This window comes from Arvicola amphibius, chromosome 2, assembly GCF_903992535.2.
Source record: "Arvicola amphibius chromosome 2, mArvAmp1.2, whole genome shotgun sequence".
Lineage (NCBI taxonomy): Eukaryota > Metazoa > Chordata > Mammalia > Rodentia > Cricetidae > Arvicola > Arvicola amphibius.
This window is the reverse complement of record NC_052048.2, coordinates 545175-563031: the sequence shown is the minus strand read 5'-3', so window position 1 is coordinate 563031 and position 17857 is coordinate 545175. Positions and strand designations below refer to the sequence as shown.

Below are 17857 nucleotides of genomic sequence, written 5' to 3'. Positions count from 1 at the left end.
ATTAACAAATATGTTATGATCTGTTGTGAGAATTTTCTCCCCTGTGAAGGGGGAGGAAGCAATTTCTATCTTATAACCATAAGCCCCATTGAAGATACAAAGTACAATTTCACCAAAGTCCATCCTGGGGAACCAGTGAGTTTATTGAACTTACTTATTGAGCATGGTTGAAAAGGTACTTACAAGGGTTTTGATTCTGTGGTTGTTTGAATCAAAATGGCTCCCAATGTCCCATGGAGAGTAGTGCTATTAGGAGGTGTGGACTTGTTGAAGTATTTCATAGTCACTTTCGGCTGCCTGCTGATCTGGATGTAGAACTCTCAGCTTTTTCTCCAGCACCATTTCTGCTTGCATCCATCCACCATGCTTTTTGCCATGATGATAATGGACTAAATCCTCTGAAGCTGTAAGCCAGCCTCAATCAAATGTTTCCCTTTATAAGTGTTGCTGTGGTCATGGAGTCTTTTCACAGCAATAGAAGCTCTAAGTAGGATATCCAAAAGCAGCCACACAGGCATGTCTCCATCCAGTATATACAATGGCTCTCCCATAGCTGCATATGTGGAGCTTACTTTCTCTCTACACTTCCACTGCCCATATACTCTCCATTACAATACAGTTCTCAGTGGACATAGTATGTCAGCCTGATAGCACTCTATGTAAATTCCCACTTTTAAAGATAGCTTTCTCATAGCTGCATACACAGAATGTACATCCTGCCAAGTCTTTCCCAGGCTATGTACTCTACCTCATTCCTAAAACCACAAGGTCACATGTCATTAGGGATGAATTGAATACAGTTGCCTGGAAAAGAGGCTGTGTAATCTGATGTAGGGGATACTTTCTTTCACGATAGAAAACAGTCAGCAAACCTGGTGGTGGTCATCCTTTGTAAGCAGTCACAGGTTATCACAGGAAGGTACCAATTGTTTGTCTTCAGATAGTGCTGAGCAACTACAAATAAAAGAAAACTGAATAGAAACTATATGATAATGTAATAAATTAGTATTTCCTAGGTACAAACTGTTCAACTAAAGTTTAGATAAAACACAACACATTCTTCATATGATACATGGCATCATTACTATAACCATGCTTTTGGGTTTTAATGTATGTAGTTGATACCAAGAAACAGCAAATACATAACAAAATATCATTGAATTGATGTTTACAGCATCCAGTTCAACACAACTAAGAAATCCCTCTTAAAACTATGATGCTCCAGCTCACTCTAGAGAGTTACACAGGCAGACTCTCTTTCCTTTCTAAGGGTGAGCATCTCATTTGCTGTTATCACTATAGACATGTATACACAAAAGGTAAATAAACATTTACATTTTAGCATCCAAATCTCTAATAGTCCTGATTAACATACTACTTGTCTTTAGGATATTTCAGAGGCAGCCCTCTCATCTAAATTGTACTTTGTGTGGCTTACTATCTCCTAAGTATTGGTCAATCCTTTATATCACCAATTCTATTCTTGTACATTGCTACTTAGTAGTGGAGTACTACATAGTACATCAGATGTCATTTACAATTTCCACAAATTAACTCTAAATGGACTCTAGACCTAAATGTCAAATGGTAAGTGCAGAACTTCTAGAAAATATTTGAAACTAGGCCTCTCTGACTTTGGTAATCTGCCTAGGCTTTGGGTGGTTTCTCTAAGGCCCTGATGTATAGAGCAACAACAGAGCTCTGTCTCTAATCTCGAGAATATGCTTGGGAGAACTGGTATAGATGTGGGATCAGGGCCTTTGGAAAAGGGTTGTTTCAGATCATCAGAACCAGGACTTTTCACGGAAGGGCAGAAACTGTGGTTATCAGTCCCAACTCCATTGTGGACTTTGTTTATAATGTTCTTGATTTACCCAATGTTCCTCATGTTCAACATTGTCTGATTATCCTCTCCTGAATTTGTATACTTCCTTTTAAAACCTAACCCATTGATTTACATTAGCAAGACACTTGCTGTTGAATTTGACTTAGATCTGCAGTCAGTCTGGGATAGGTCTGTCTTTAGATTAGCTGTGTCCCTTCTGCCTACCTGGTTTGGTCACTCAGACCTCATTAACCAATCAGAGCCTCCAGCAGACCCCACCAGTCAAATAGGTGGGTTCTTCCAGAAGCCAGGCTTCCAGTTTAGCACTTCCTGAAGAAATCACAATCTCATGTACTGCGCCTTGGGCTCCATTGTGGGGAGAAAGTTTGTCAGCTCAGCAGCTGCAACATGGTGAATGAGTGGTTGCACTCTACAGATGGGAGGAGCTGTGGGTCAAGGTGAGTAAGGTCGGGAGGAGTGGCTGGCCTTGGTGCAAGTGGCTGCTCTCCCCGTGTGCAGAGGAGTGGCTGGCCTTGGCTGGTGAGGGGCTGCTGTCCCCAAACTAGGTAGAGTTGCCTGCTGAGGCTCGCGGCAGGTGTGGTGCCCCCTCCCCTGACTGGGTGGGAGCCAGTGGACAAACACAGAGTTTAGAGTGTTCCTGCCTTGTCCTAAGTAGTCCTAAGTGATCCTTGCAACACTCTTCTGGCAGCCTCTGAATAACTTCACTGCCTGGGCTGTGTCTGCACAGAGCAGAGAGTTGGGAGCCACAAATGGTGGTGCCTGTAGTGCTTATGTTATTGCATGTGGAGAGATATCACCAAATTTTCCAAACTTGGAGACTACTGGTCTCTCCAATATCTTCAGAAGTTCTGCACTTTTACCATTTAGGTTTAGGATCTGTCTGTAGTTAATTTTGTGGAGCTTGTAAATGGTTTCTTCTGGGTAGAGTAGCACTCCACTGCTAAACTGTGAAGTAGGAGAGCATAGTTGATAATAGAATTAATGGTATAAGAATTTACCAGTTCTTAGGAGACATTAAGTCACACAAAGTAGAATTTAAGTGAGGGAGGACTGCATCCCAAATTCCCCAAAGATAAGTAGAATGCTAACCATGCCTATTAGAGATTAGTATCATGAGATGCAAATGTTTATTCACCAGGATTAATAAGCCATTAAGGTACATTCCTATAACAAATGAGACAACCATGATTTACAACCAGCCAAAAGACCCACTTCCCAGTCAAAAGACCTAACATGCTGTTCAAGGGGCCATTACAGGGTCACAATCTGTGTGCCATGAAAGTATTATAATTCTAGAACAGCTGAATTTTTCCATTTTTAGAAAAGCAGTTTACAGTCAATGTCTCCTATACTGATTGAGGTGTACTTGAATCCTGTCTGTAGCCCCACAGGGCATTACCCTTGGTATCCTTTTGGCTAACCACCATAAAATTCTGGATTACAAGTATGCTGCACCACAGAGTTCTAAAATTACCAGTTTGAGTTATATCTTGGGGCGTCCATTGCAATAACAATAAAAGAATTTGCATGGAGCATGGCTTCTCCCTTCAGACCATAAGAGTAGGAACAATATACTGTGTACACTGGAAGGGGGATAAAGACTGGACAATAACTAGATCACAGAATGAAGTTTAAGGGAGTGAGCTTCAGTGGTATCCATTACAAAGAAGGACCTTATTCGGCACAGTATGTGACTTTCTGTGTAATTTCCCATCATACATTAATTCCTTACATATGAATTAAGATAGACACCAGTGGGTGTACAGTTTAGGGGGGATAGCTTGAACTACTACATATTTAGTTTCCAATTAGTGAACTCTCCCATGCAGATATGTTCAATCCTGGTTTACACAGTTAAGTCAGCTCAGATGCTTGAGACACTGGCCTTTGGCTGTAACTCCATTTTTCAGTGTACAGCACCCAGCAGTTAACTTTTTACATGGGACAAAGTCATGTTCTCTTTCTAATGGCATTCTCCCTATCAGGGAAGTGCCTACTCTGTTTCAAAGTCAGCATAACTAAGTGTTCAATTATTTTTATCATTTTAAGAAGTCAATTATTGGTTATCATATTTTAGATTTCATTTTCTTCAAAGGCATTAGTATTATAATCTCTGTTTTTATTTTCCAATGTTTCCTAGGTTTTGAATTTCATTCCATTTTTAACAAATAATGACATCTTGAAAATTGCGGGCAAATGGATGGATCAAGCAAACACCATATTGAGTGAGGTAACACAGACCAAGGAAATCAAAGATGATATGTACATAAATGTGGCTTTTATATATAAAGCTAAGTCTGCCCTACTGTTCTTTTTCCTCAGACTAGAAAAAAAGAAAAAGAAAAAAGGCCTTGAGTTCCCTTCTAAATCTATGAATTACATTACTGAAAAAGAGACTTTCTGTTCCACTATGACTGTATGAACTCATTATGTCAATTTCTTTCTACTAGGCCTCACCTGCTAATGAACGTACTACTTCCTGATAGTGCCATGGGTTGGTAACTTGACCTTCAATAAATGGGTTGTTGGAATACATTTCAAATGCAAATTATAGCAGTGTTTGAGGGAAATATCTCAAGGTAAGTAGATATACACTATGAGTTCTTTTTTGAAATACAGTGATTCCAAGTAAAACCTCAGGAGACCTCCTCAATTTTATTTTAAAGAGAATACACCCATCAATCATAAATGCATGTTTACAATAGAGACTCTGTCCTAAGGTTGTCATTATGGAATGTAGGACTAATATTTTCTTTTAAAGAGTCACAAACAGGAAGCCCTTGGGTGGTCATTAGATGGACATCTATCAGGTGTGGATCTAAGATAAAAGAACAGTGCTGATATTTGTAAATATTTGAGATTAAAATCTGTATGTCACCTCACCTCCCAAATAAGTATTTCTAGGTTTCCTGAAACCTGCAGAATTCAGCCATATTGGCATTGAACTTTATACTTTTCAACAAACATGGAACCATTGGTTTGGGCAGGATTTTTGCTTTCCAGTTCAGTAAAAATCCCATAAAATACTGCCCACAGCTCGTTCATGGCAGGTATGTGTATTTGCAATTGTGTTTGTTCTAAACCACCTGGGCTTTCACAAACTTGTAATACAATGAAAAAGAAATTAATTTTTGAAATAAATGTTGAAAGGGTGTGTTGGTTGTTCCTCACTTTCTTCAAGGTTCTTTTATTCTCAGTTCCTCAGCAACAAGGAATGAAGTTCTAGAAGCCGGAAGGACTGAGTCTCAGGAAAGACAGGTGTAAGGAAGACCTACAGGATGTCTTGATAGGAGCTGAGAGAAAAGAAAGCGGCCCTTAGGAAAGAAAAGGAGGTAACAAAGCAGGGGTGTTGGGAAAGGAACACATGAAAGGCGAGACTTACTAGCGCTTCTTGGTGTAGATCACAAAACCGATTACAGCACATATTGGTACTAGTACTACAATTAGTACTAGAACGATGATAAAAAACCCATGGATAAATGTTTGCTAACTGCTCTGGAAGAATACAAGGTATCACTAAACAAAGAACCCAGAACTAGTTCAAGTTCCCTATTTTAAGTACATGTGAGGAAGCCATGCCATTCTTTTTTCTTTATTTAAACTCTATCGTTTTAGTCTTCGTGAGTTTAGACTGACCATCTATCGTCAGGATCTGACTGTATGCTATCCAGACAGATGTGAATCTGTCTACCCCCAAATCTTGAATTTTCTGAATGACTTCAGGTGCTTACCTCATCTTAGCACTGACCTCTTTATCTATAAAGTCAGAATAGCAGTATTTGCTGCAAAGCTAAGGGATGAACTGATATGTTGGTAACACAGTGGTCAGTGCTCACACAGGAGGCATCAATAACCTACAGCTATACCTCGGGCCCTGGGTCCTCTATCCTGGGGAATGTATCTTTCTGAACTTCTTTATTTGCCCTTTGCCTCTGGGTCTTCTGAGTTTCTGGGTCTACTTTCCTCTTATATATAGAACATCTTACCTCAAATTTACTGGGATTGATTTCTGTATCTAGAATTCCCCGTTCTCTCTCTCCTATAATAGTTAGGGGTTTCATTTCTGAAACTCAGTTTGTTCAGTTCTTACTCCATGCTTGAATGGTACTCTACTTGCTCTCAACCCAGGCTACAGTTGTTTTTCTTACCCCGATAGAGGGTGATATCCTGTCCTCCTAGACTGCTATGTTTCACGCAGCAGGCCAGGCCAGCCTCCTTTCCAGCCTCCACATCCAGGGTTGCTCGGAGATACCATGTCTCATCAGCATCGGGCAGGCAGTCACTCCTCTGAGGACTATTTTGCTCCTGCTCACCCTGCATCCACATCACCCACACAGGCTTTGGGTAGAAGCCAGAGACATGACACACCAACTGTAGATGACCATGTTTAGGACTGAGGCCACTGGACAACCAGGCCACGGGCTTCTCTGTACCCAGAGAGAGAATAAAAATATCTTAAAGCAAGAACATCTATAATAGAGGCTCCAGAATTCCTATCAAGTTCATGCTTTCCACAGGTCCACTTCTGGAGATGATGTTGCCTATTAGTCTAAATCCATTTGTATCACTGTGACTAGGGAAACCATCCCTGACATCTCTACCCCTTCCCTGATGCAAGTGTTTTATGAAAGTACTCTAGAACACCCTGAGTTCAGCTGATATAGCATGTCTCAAATACCACCTGGATCAGTTCTGATCCCCAGTGTTTATTTAAATCATAAGAGTGATTGTCAGTGACAAGAGTAAACCCCACATGCCTTATTCACCCCCTCCTAGGCCTTACCCTTTCTCTAAAGCTTGCAGTGATGGGAAAACATAGGGAGAGCCGGGGTGAGGCTAGCAGGCTGACCTTCTCTCTCTAGCTCTGGGTTCCCTGCCTCCTGGAGGCCATGGACAAACTTGGGGCAGATGTCATACAGAAGCCGTTGCGCTGTTTCCGTTGTCCCAGGATCACCACTGAGCACTTTAATGACCAACTCTGTCCAAGGTGGGGCATCTGGGGCCTTCTGAAAGGAAGTTCCTTGAAAACTCAGGATATATTCTCCTTGATATGCTGCATATAAAAAGTTTTCTGAAGCGTTCTCAGAGTACAGGTCACACCCAGCAGACAACTGGATCTCAATGGGATCTGTAAATGAGAGTGGCTAGAGATTCAAGTATGGTTAAGAAGTTTGGATGAAAGGAGAAGAAATTGGCATGGAGATAACAGTTAGGTCCCAGTTGAAGAAAATAATTGCAGTGTCCTGGAACAGAGACGGGGATTATTTTCAGAAGAGACAAGGATCTCTCTAGACAGTTGGGGTCTGGGATTCTCTATCACCCAGTAGGTACCTTTCCAGGGCTCCATCCCTCCACTCACAGTGTATATTAGGCACCATTTTGACAAATTCCTGTATGTCCCTGGTAAAGCTGAATCGATAAACTTGAAATATACGCTGCAAGTGCTCCCACTGCTGGTCACTGAATTTGCCCTGGGACCAAGGCTTCACGAAGTCAATGGTGTCCGAGGCATTACTCCACCAGTGCGTTTGCAGATCCCCCAGCCAGGCCAAGCCATTCGTGTTTGAGCAACTATTGTTTGGGAAGGAAGAGGGCTATAGGCAGCAGAAGGGGAAATTCTTTTGCTGGGCTGAAACCCAAATAAACACAGTAAGCAACCAAGTCAGTGGGCTGGGTTGCAAAAGGAAGTTATGGTTCAGAACTGCATTTAGCTCTGAGAGGGATCAGCATATGTTCTGCCCACCATAGTGCTTCAAGCCCACCAAGGTCGGCCTCCACCCACCCCATCACAGTGCTGCTAGCCCTGCACTCTTCTTCCTTCTCTAGGCCCTTTCGTGCATGCACACTTCTACTCACATTCAGGTTGTACCCAGATCCACGGGAACACCCAAAACAACGGTAGGTACCACATGGCGCGAGAAGTTTACACAGCCCTAGGCTCCGACTTCTCCACTTTTCTCTTCACACTGCCTGAGGACAACAGCTCTGGGTTTTTGGCAAAGCGCAAGCCAAATCTGGAAGAGCGAGCTCTGGCAAAGGAATTATTCTTTTACAAAGTCGCCCCCTCGTGGTTGATTGTTGGAATGCAGCTTTAATCAGCACCTCTGAGCAATCAACTTTTCTCTACCTTCTTTCCCTTACACTAAAGAAAGGTTGAGACCGGTTTGCCATCTCAATGTTAATAGTGAGACATAACGTCGTATTTGTGATACCATGTGATTTTTTTGTCATTAATTCCATTTGTTTGACTTATTACACTGATAGTGATTTTCCCGTGCTGAACTGTCGCTGAATGTCTGTGATAAATTCAACTTGGTCTTGGTAGATAATATTTATTTTATTTGCCGGTATTCATTTTGCAATGATTTTATTAAGGATACCTAGGGCTATTACACATGAAACCTTGTCTGAAAAATCAAAATAAAATAATTATAATTTAATTAGAATTGGATAGAGATCTTCTATATAAGTCTGTTAGAATTACGCTATGAATCTACTTTGACATGGAATTTTCTCTTTTAGTTGGAAGGCTTTTTATTACTGTTTCAATTTCCTCATTTATTATGGGTCTGTTTAGGTTATTAACCTTTTCTTGGTTTAATTTTGCTGGTTTGGATGAATTTAGAAATATATCCATTTATTTTAGTTTTTCCTAATTAATGAAGTGCATGGTGTTAAATTATTCCTGTGTATATTCTGAATTTTTTCATGTCCATGTTTCTCGGTTTATTTCTGATTCTGATAATTTGGGTTGTCTTTTTCTTTGGACTAGTTGGGCCAAGGTTCTGTTGATTTTGTTGTTTATCATCTCGAGAATCTGTTCTTAGATCCATTGATTCTTTTTTTCTTCTCTTTGCTTCTGTCTCTACTTTGATATTTATTTCTTGCTATCTAACTTTGGATTCGTTTATTCTTATTTTTCCAGGTTTTGGGATTGCGACAGTAAGTCTTTTCTTTGCTCTTTCTGATATTTTTTAAAATAGTACAGAGGGTTCATTTTGCTGTATTTTCATTTTTGTTTAGTTCCAGGATATTTTTCTTTTCTTATTTCTTCTATTTTCTATTCATCATTCAGTGATGCATTGTTTAATCTCCATTAATTTGTGTACTTATTAGAGACTTGTTTGCTGTCCATTTTAACTTTTATTGCATATGATACCATTTATTTGTTATTTTTTATTCAGATGCATTAGAGAAAGTGGGGGTATTACAATCAATTATTATTAATGGGTTGACATTAAGCTATGTCTTTAATCCAGTAGAAGGTCCTTTATGAAACTGGGTTCTCCAAATGTTTGGTGTATATGTTCTTAGGGCTATACATCATGCCTTCTTTGTTAATTGTTCCCTTAATTTGAATGAAATAGCCTTCTTTGTCTCCTCTGATTGGTTTTAGTTTGAAGTCTATTTTGCTCGGTATTAGGAAAGAGACCCCTGCTCGCTTCCTGATCCCACTGAATTGATTGGAATGATTTTTCCAAGCTTTCAAGTGGCATCTCTTTTTCATTCTAAGATGAGTTTCTGGTAATCAGCAGAAAATGGATCTTTTACATTCTATTTTATGTGCATCCTGTGAAGGTGTCAAATCCCCTGGGACTGGAGTTACAGATGGTTGTGAGCTGCCATATGGGTGATGAGAATTGAACTTACTCCTCTTAAAGAGCAGTCAGTGCTCTCAACCACTGTGCCATCCCTTCAGCCCCACAAAATGAATTTCTTAATCTATGCAGACAGCCTGTGGGTTTTTTTTATTTAAAAACTAAGGCCATTAGCATTTAAAGCTATTATTGAAAGGTGTGTATTGGTTACAATCCTTTTGATGTTTGTTTTTGTCTTTGGAGGGTTTTTTTGCAATTTCTGTTCTTAATTGTAATTTGTATTTCAATAATCAGAGCACTTTTTTGTTTCATTCTTTATGGAGCCCCTTCACTGAACTTATTCTCTCTAGTCCAAAGTATTGTCTCTTGAGTTCTGCTTAGAAATGGTCAGCTGGGTATAACTGCTTTAGCATGTTTAGGTCATGGAAAGATTTTCTTTCTTCTTCCATTATGGCAGATAGTTTTCTTGAGAATAGTATTCTAGGCTGGCAGTCATGGGCCTTTTGAACTTGGAATTCATTGCTCCAGGTTCTTCCGGCTTTTAAGTTCCCATTGAGAAAATGTGAGTTTTCTTTTTTATGTGACTTGTATTTTTCTCACTGCTTTTAATACTTTTTCTTTGTTCTGTATTGTTAGTGCTTTTACTATGATATACCATAAGGGACTTCTATTCTGGTCTTGTCTAGTTGGGGTTCTGTGTGCTTCTTGAATCTGTATGGATATGTCTTTCTTATTTTGGAAATGTTTTCTTTAGTGATCCTGTTAAAGATATGGACTACGCATTGTAATTATGCAATATTATTATGATTATAATTTAAAGAGTTTGTCTTTTTCTAGTGACCCCATTTTCTACTTATTCCTTTCTTGTGTCTTTTAAATTTTTTCAGACTCTTTCTTTGTGTGGCCTAACTCCTCTACTTTATCTTCACATCCTGATATTCTGCCCTCTGTTTGATCCATTGTACTTGCAAGGCTTTCCCATGAGTTTTCTAGTTGGGTTATTGGGTTCTTCAATTTCTCCTTCATTTTAGCTTCAGTTCTGTTCACTATTTTTATCTTTTATTGAGCTTGATTCTCAATCTTAGATTATTTTTGTTGTTACACTTAGTCTTGTTGTTTGTGTTTTCTTGAACATATCACTTAGGTATTTTTTCTCTTTGAGTTTATTCGCATTATATTCATTGATCTGTTTGCATCTCCATTATCCTCTTGAAGTCTTTGATGATATTTATGTTTTTTTTTTTTTTAAATTCTGTGTTCTGGAGTTCATCTGGGCAATTCTCAATGGAGAACACTTCTATAGGACTGGTGGATTTTTAGGGGAATGTACTGTCTTGACTTTCATATTGTTTTAATGCTGAGACTTAGGCATATATGCTTCTTGAGTTGGTTGTGTGTCTGACTGGACTGGTGCATAGGTTGTGCAATCTGGCCTGAACCCGGAGGTTAGGAAATACACAGACAGGACTTAATCAGGCTGGGTCAGGCACTGTTTGTTGACCCTGGTGTAGGTCTGGAAGTTAGATCCAGTAGTATCTTCCCCCAGACTCATAAGGCTGGGCCAGAGCACAGAAATGTGGACATGGCTGAGTCTGGTGGGCCTGGCACAGCAGCAGGAGGTGCCTGGAGTTTGGTGGAGCTCTGCCTGATGTGCAGATAGGTTATTTGCATCTCTGCACCACATAAGCTGGCTAGAGGATTGCTGGTAGAATGGGGTACAGGGTCTGGTGAATTCCAAAGAGGAGAAAGGGTCTAAAAGAAGGTAATGAACCCTGGAAAGCAACCAAGGGCAGACTGGAGTTGGGTCACCTTTAATTCTTGGAATGTGAATTTTCATAGCTTATATTCTAACTTTTTCTAATGTAACTTGTCCGTTCCATCATGGCTTAATCTTCACAGAAAGCTTCTTAAAGTCTCCTAATGTTTCCTCATATAAATGCCCTACCTGACCTAAGTTGCAAACAACAATCTGTATTAGAACCTGAGACTATGTAGACTTGGGACCTAAGGGAAAACAAGATTCTACTGTTATGATTAAGTCACACAGCAATACAGTGACTCCTAATGATATTCTTCTTTACTCATAGGTCAGTGTCTTGCACAGTCATCATCAGAGAAACTTTGGTCTGCAGTAGATGGGAACAGAGACTCACAAATGGATAATGTGCAGAGAGTAACAGACATTCGAAAACTCAGTCCTACATGGAATGAATGTTCCCTCAGGGCTTAGGGAACTCTGTGTAAGTGAAGGCAGAAAGATTATGAAAGTTAGAGGAGCTGGAGAACAACACGGCTTAAATACAGTAGGACTGATGCACATATAAACTCACAGAAACTGAGACACAGTAGATTTTCACTATATTTTTTGCCCTCCACTCTGGTCTCTCCAGACTTACTCATAGTCCTGTAGCACTGTGCAGAAACCCTGCATTTAGCTCCCATTCCCTGGAGACTCCACTTCTCGGTGGAGACCCAGGATCCACATAGCTCATTACTGTGGACTTTTCAGCCTTCTGTTCTAGCCTATCTCCATTCTTTATGTCACTGGCTGACAGGAAGAAACATTCTCTACTAAGAAGTCCACTTGCCTAGGATATAGAGTAGGCAACAGGAACCAGAGAAGAGAATGCACACCAAATAGAGACAAGACCAAATACACACACACACACACACACACACACACACACACACACACACAACTTCAAAGGCTGGAGAGATGGCTCAGAGATTAAGAGCACTGGTTGCTCTTCCAGAGGTCGTGAGTTCAATTTCCACAACCACATAGTGGCTCACAACCACCTATGATGAGATCTGGTGCCCTCTTCTGGTGCACAGGCAGACACAGAGGCAGAGGACTGTATACATAATAAATAAAATCTTTAAAAATTAAATAAATAAAAAGAAAAACTTTAAATATCATTACTTGAAGGTGCGTGGTTGATCGGCAGTTATGATTCACCAGACTAGCTTTAATATATATAATTCAGCTTTAATAAAGGAAAGGCAAGGGAACTTACAGATCCAAGGTTCCAGCGAGGAGCACAGGAAAACAAAGAGCAGGCGGCCGCAGGCCCACAAGATTTTATAAGTCAATATTAGCCTAAGGGGGACACGACTTTAGACAAAGGGGGACACGCCTTACAAAACAAGGTTTTTGGCTAGGCTTCCCCTTCATCTCCCCCTTTTGTCTAAATAAGACAGAACCAAACCAAATACAACTATATTCAATAGGAGCAAATAATAAATATAAAATTACAAACAACAAAATATTAAGAAGAAACATATAACAAAAGTTTTACTAAACATTCTATTTCAAGGAGTCTAAATAATGTAGAGGGTAACTACAATTATCTAATCTTCAACCCCATCAAAGATCTGAGAAGGGAAGTAACATTACTTAAGCAACCAGGAAGTACAAACAAGAAACTTCCAAAATGTGCAACAAATGACAGAGACAACTAACTACCTGGGCAGTCACCCAAAGTTTTGTTTTGCAATGTTGAGGCAATCAACTTTGGCTAAGGCCTAACACAACTGACATAACATTTTTCAAAGGCAAGGAACTTTTTGTAGAACTGTCCTACCCTGTCTTGGCAAGATTAGACAATCCTGTTTTATCCACTTATGGATATTCTGTATCTTTGTCAGTAGTTGAAGTATGGGCTTTTCTTTGCCCAAAGGCCAGTTCTGCCAAGAAGAAGACAAGCTCCCAGTGGAGTGCGTTTGGTGCTCAACATTATCTCGGGAGTAGAGTGGTGTTGCCAGGAGTGATTGTGTCTCATAAGTACAAAACACTAGGTTAGATTAAAGGCCATTTTCTACAGCTCTTCAAAGAGGTCGAAGATTATACTATCTATACTAAATATAATTTCTATGTATCTAAAAAACCTGAAAAACAACTGTGCAATAAATGAGGACAATATCCCCAAACGTAAACAATGTCATTATACAAATAATATCAGAGGCCGGGCGGTGGTGGCGCACGCCTTTAATCCCAGCACTCGGGAGGCAGAGGCAGGCGGATCTCTGTGAGTTCGAGACCAGCCTGGTCTACAAGAGCTAGTTCCAGGACAGGCTCCAAAGCCACAGAGAAACCCTGTCTTGAAAAACAAAAACAAAAAACAAAACAAAACAAAAAAAACAAAAAAAAATAATATCAGAGGTAGAAATGTAACTACAGATGTCATTCTGTAGTGATGTGCTGCAGGCTGCGTTCCGCCGCCCGGCTTTCTGCCTCCTGGCTAGCTTATGCCCCGAAATAACAACACACAAATTGTATTCTTTTAAATACTTCCTGACCCAATATTTTCAGCCTCTTACTCATATCTTTACTAACCCATATCTAATAATCTGTGTAGCACCACAAAGTGGTTTCTTACCAGGAAAGATTCAGCATGTCTGAACGGCTGGCTCCATCGCATCTCTCTCCCTGAGCAGAGGCATGGCAGTCTGTCTAACTTAGGAGAGGCGTAGCATCTGACTGAGCCATCTACCTTACTTCCTTCTTCCTGTTCTGTCTATTCCACCCACCTAAGGGCTGGCCAAGGCAGTTTCTTTATTAACGAATGAAATCAACACAAATAGAAGACTCTCCCACATCATTTCCCCTTTTTCTGTTTAAACAAAAAAAGGCTTTAACTTTAACATAGCAAAATTACATATAACAAAACAGTTATCAAGTAAGAATTACAGTTACAGTATTTATATCTACTTTATCTTTCATCATAACTAAGAAAACTATAACTATCTATCCATTCTTCAACTCCATCAAAGACTCCAGAAAGATATAATACTACCTAAATAAACAAGAAATAATCAACTTCCAAACTCTAGAAATCACAGAGACATCTTGCTACCTGGACAGTCACCCAAAGTTCTTTTGTACTGTTGGGGCATCCATCTTCGGCCTACAGGCCCATAAATATCCAGCAGACATTTCTATGCAGCAGGAAATTTCGAAGACAGTTCAGTCACTTTCTGCTGTGTCCTGCAGAATGTCTTGCAGACTCTTTCATGAATCAGGAACCCCAAAAGATCATCTCACTTTTAGGCAAGTTTAGCAGTCCTCTCTCTGAGGGTTCTCTGTGTCCAGTTTATGCAATAGTCCAGGCAAGAGCAGTTTCTTGCGCAAATTGCTATCAAACTCCATAAGGATCCTCTTCGATGCCCATCATCTTCTTGAAGTAGATTGGTGCTGCCAGGAGCATACGTGTCTCATTGTCATGAAAAGCCCTAAGTTATTAAAACATTAAATGCCATATTCTGCAGTCTTTGAAAGATATGAAGAATGCCTATCTAACTGAAATATATCTCTATACATCTAGAAAATCTAACTAACATGACTACAAGCTTTACTATTATTGATTAACAACCTATATACATTACATTTTTAAAATGAACTACACAATCACAATACATTAATCAGTATCAGAAATACATATACATATAACAAAATAGACCTTAAATTTCTATCAATAAGGCAAAATTTATACCAATGTAAATTATTCATATCTGTATCATCTCCCCCTTTAAATGTAAAAGAATATTTATAAACAATATTTGGGAACATGGGCGCAGTTATTTCTCTCCAAACTGCTGCATGCTGAATGGGGACGCTGTTAATCAGATCTTTCATGGTGTAACCTGTGTGCCAGGTTCATCTCAGTCATCAGTTGGGTGAAGTAATTTTCTGAAGGTGTTCACAGCAACCTTTCAGGAGGGCGTGGTCTATCATACCATATTGGGATAGAAGCAATCCACAGAGTCTCATTTTCTGTAAAAACAAAAGAAGAATCTCTTTTCCAAAGTATCATATCCTTAGATCCAAATTCTGAAGTCAAGGTATTTTCAAGATATCTTTCTTGGATTAGTTCAGCAGCATTTATAGACAAATATCTTTTAGCAGATGTTGCTTCTTCCTCAGCATTCAAACAATTCAAAGAGAGCATAATAGCATACAGTATCAAGGTTCTCTGTGTATTTTCCATCTTTGTGCAGCTTTGTTTTAACCTCTATTTCTTTTATTTTTACTTTTACTTTTTGAAACAGGTTCTCTGTATATCTTTGTCCTGGAATAACTCTGTAAACCATGTTGTCCTTGAACTCTCAGAGATCCACCCGCCTCTGCCTCCCCAGTGCAGGGATTAAAGGTGTGTTCTACAACACCTTGAACTCACATAGATCTGTCTGTCTCTGCCTCCCAGGCATTGGGATTAAAGGTGTGTCCTGCCACACCTTGAAGTCACAGAGGTCAATCTACCTCTGCCTCCCAAGTGTTGGGATTAAAGGTGTGTACCACCACAACAAACTTCTCTCTTTCTTTTTTCTTTGTTTGTTTTTTAAGAACTTTAACCGTTAGCCTGCATATAATTTTAACACACTGTAAACCATTTAGAGGTTTTCTTTGTCTTTGAATCTTTCTTCACTGTACATTTCTCTTTTTCTGACCACACGAGTCTTTAATTTACCAAGCAATATAGGCAGGATTAAAGCCGTGGCTTTGACAGCTAGATCCAGCCCATTCTTTAGCTTTCTACGATTCCAGCCTTGTGGCTGAGGTATGGGCTGTAGCCATGTTAATCACCACAACTCTGTGGCCGTTCAAGGTCCCTGCCAGCAAGCAAGATTGTTGTTAAACAACAATCAAAAGCTCCATAGTCAGGACCGCCTGCTTGAAAGAGTTTGCCCTGGTAGGATGGCCCAGAAAGCTGGCATTTTAAAACAGCACAACTTTTTTCCTGCTACAGCTGAAAACTGAAAAGCTTTTCATCAACACCGTTTGTTTCGTGGCAGGACCTCTTAAAAGGGCTGCAGGGTTTTGCAGCTAAAGCTGAGTCAGGAAGCCTCTCTTAGATGAGAGCGCTTGCTCTAGCAAGCAAAGCCAAACCTGAGAAATTGCTGCTACTGAGAAAACATGCTTTACTCTATTCTTTCCCAAGCTTTCCCAAGCTTTCTCAAGCTTTCTGTGGATCCAGTCATCCATGTGGGCGCCATTCTGTAGTGATGGGAGCTGCGGGCTGCATTCCTGAATCTTTCCCGGTAAGCCACCACCTTGTGGTGCTACACAGATTATTAGAAATAGGTTAAGCAAGATGTGAGAGTAAGCCAGTAAGAGGCTAGAGCTAATTGGCCAAGCAGTGTTTAAATGAATACAGTTTCTGTGTGATTATTCTGGGGCTAAGCTAGCCGTGCGGGACCCAGGCAGGAAGAAAAGCAGGCCTGCCTGCAGCTCATCACTACACCTCTTTCCCTCAATACTTCCAAATCTCTGAGGATCCCACTCTTGGGGTAGAGAAGATATAAACATTCATGTACCAAACACAAGATAGATACCCAGGACTTATAAAACAAAACAAACAAATAAACAAAACCAAAAATATAACCACTTATTGACCTTCAACCAGTAACAGTGGGTGACTTTACCTTCATCATATTTTAAAAAATAATTTATTTTTACTTTTGTGTGCATTGGTGTTTTGCCTGCATGTATATCTGTATGAATATGTTGGATACTGGAGTTATAAACAATTGTGGGGTGCCATGTGGATGCCGGGAATTGAACCTGGGTCCTCTGAAAGAGCAGTCAGTATTCTTAACCACTGAGAAATCTCTCCAGCCCCCAATAGTGGGTGACTTTAATACCACACTTTGCCAAATAGACAGGTCATCTGGACAAAAACCAAAACCAAACAGAGAAATGCTGGAGTTGAATGATGTCATAAATCAAGTGCATCTAGCAGATATATACAGAGTGTTTCATCCAAACACAAAAGAATATACTGTATTCTCAGTAGCTCATAGAACTTTCTCTAAAATTAACAGCATACTTGGACACAAACCAAGTCTCAAGATATAAGAAAATTGAAATAATACCCTACATTCTGACCACTGTGGATGAAAGCTGAATAACAGCAATAACAGGAAGTATACAAACTCATGGATTTATATAACTCACTACTGAAGGAAAAGTGGAGGCAGAAATTAAAAAGGAAACTAAAAGCCTTTTTATAATTGAATTAAAAACACAACACACCCAAACCTATGGGACAAAATGAAGGCAGTTCTAAGAGGCAATTCCATAGCATATAAGCAATTTAAACAGCCCCAGAACCCCTAGTGAAGTAGAAGTAGTAATTAAAAGTTTCCAAAACAAAGGAAGCTCAAGGTCAGATAGATTCTGCCAAGAATTCTACCATACATTCAAAGAAAAATTAATGCCAATACTCCTCAAATTATTATACAAAATAGAAACTGAAGGAACATTGCCTAATTCTTTTTACAAAGCCAAAAATGCCCTGATACCTAAACCACACAAAAATCCAACAAAGAGAAAAAAATTACAGACCTATGACTCTAAATTCAAAAGTTCACAATAAAATACTTGGAAACCAAATCAAAGGACCCATCAGAAAGA

General features: G+C 39.7%; 1 protein-coding gene across 1 annotated transcript; it reads right to left on the bottom strand.

Annotated features, from left to right (window-relative positions):
• Positions 1 to 2214: 2214 nt before the first annotated feature.
• Positions 2215 to 15392, bottom strand: LOC119806464 (antigen-presenting glycoprotein CD1d-like). The gene is made up of 4 exons (XM_042054448.1): positions 15377 to 15392; positions 6696 to 6974; positions 5995 to 6273; positions 2215 to 2441 (listed from the first exon to the last, which is right to left on the bottom strand). The coding sequence occupies exons 1-4, from the start codon at positions 15390 to 15392 to the stop codon at positions 2215 to 2217; spliced, it is 801 nt and encodes a 266-aa protein (XP_041910382.1).
• Positions 15393 to 17857: the final 2465 nt, after the last annotated feature.

Excerpts from the sequence above, each read along its gene's own strand:
- LOC119806464 (XM_042054448.1), bottom strand. Across the intron at positions 6,274-6,695 it reads CCCAGAGCTAGAGAGAGAAG|AGAAGCCCGTGGCCTGGTTG; the intron begins GTCAGCCTGCTA and ends CTCTGGGTACAG. Across the intron at positions 2,442-5,994 it reads GGATATCACCCTCTATCGGG|TCAGGGGAGGGGGCACCACA; the intron begins GTAAGAAAAACA and ends GCTCCCACCCAG.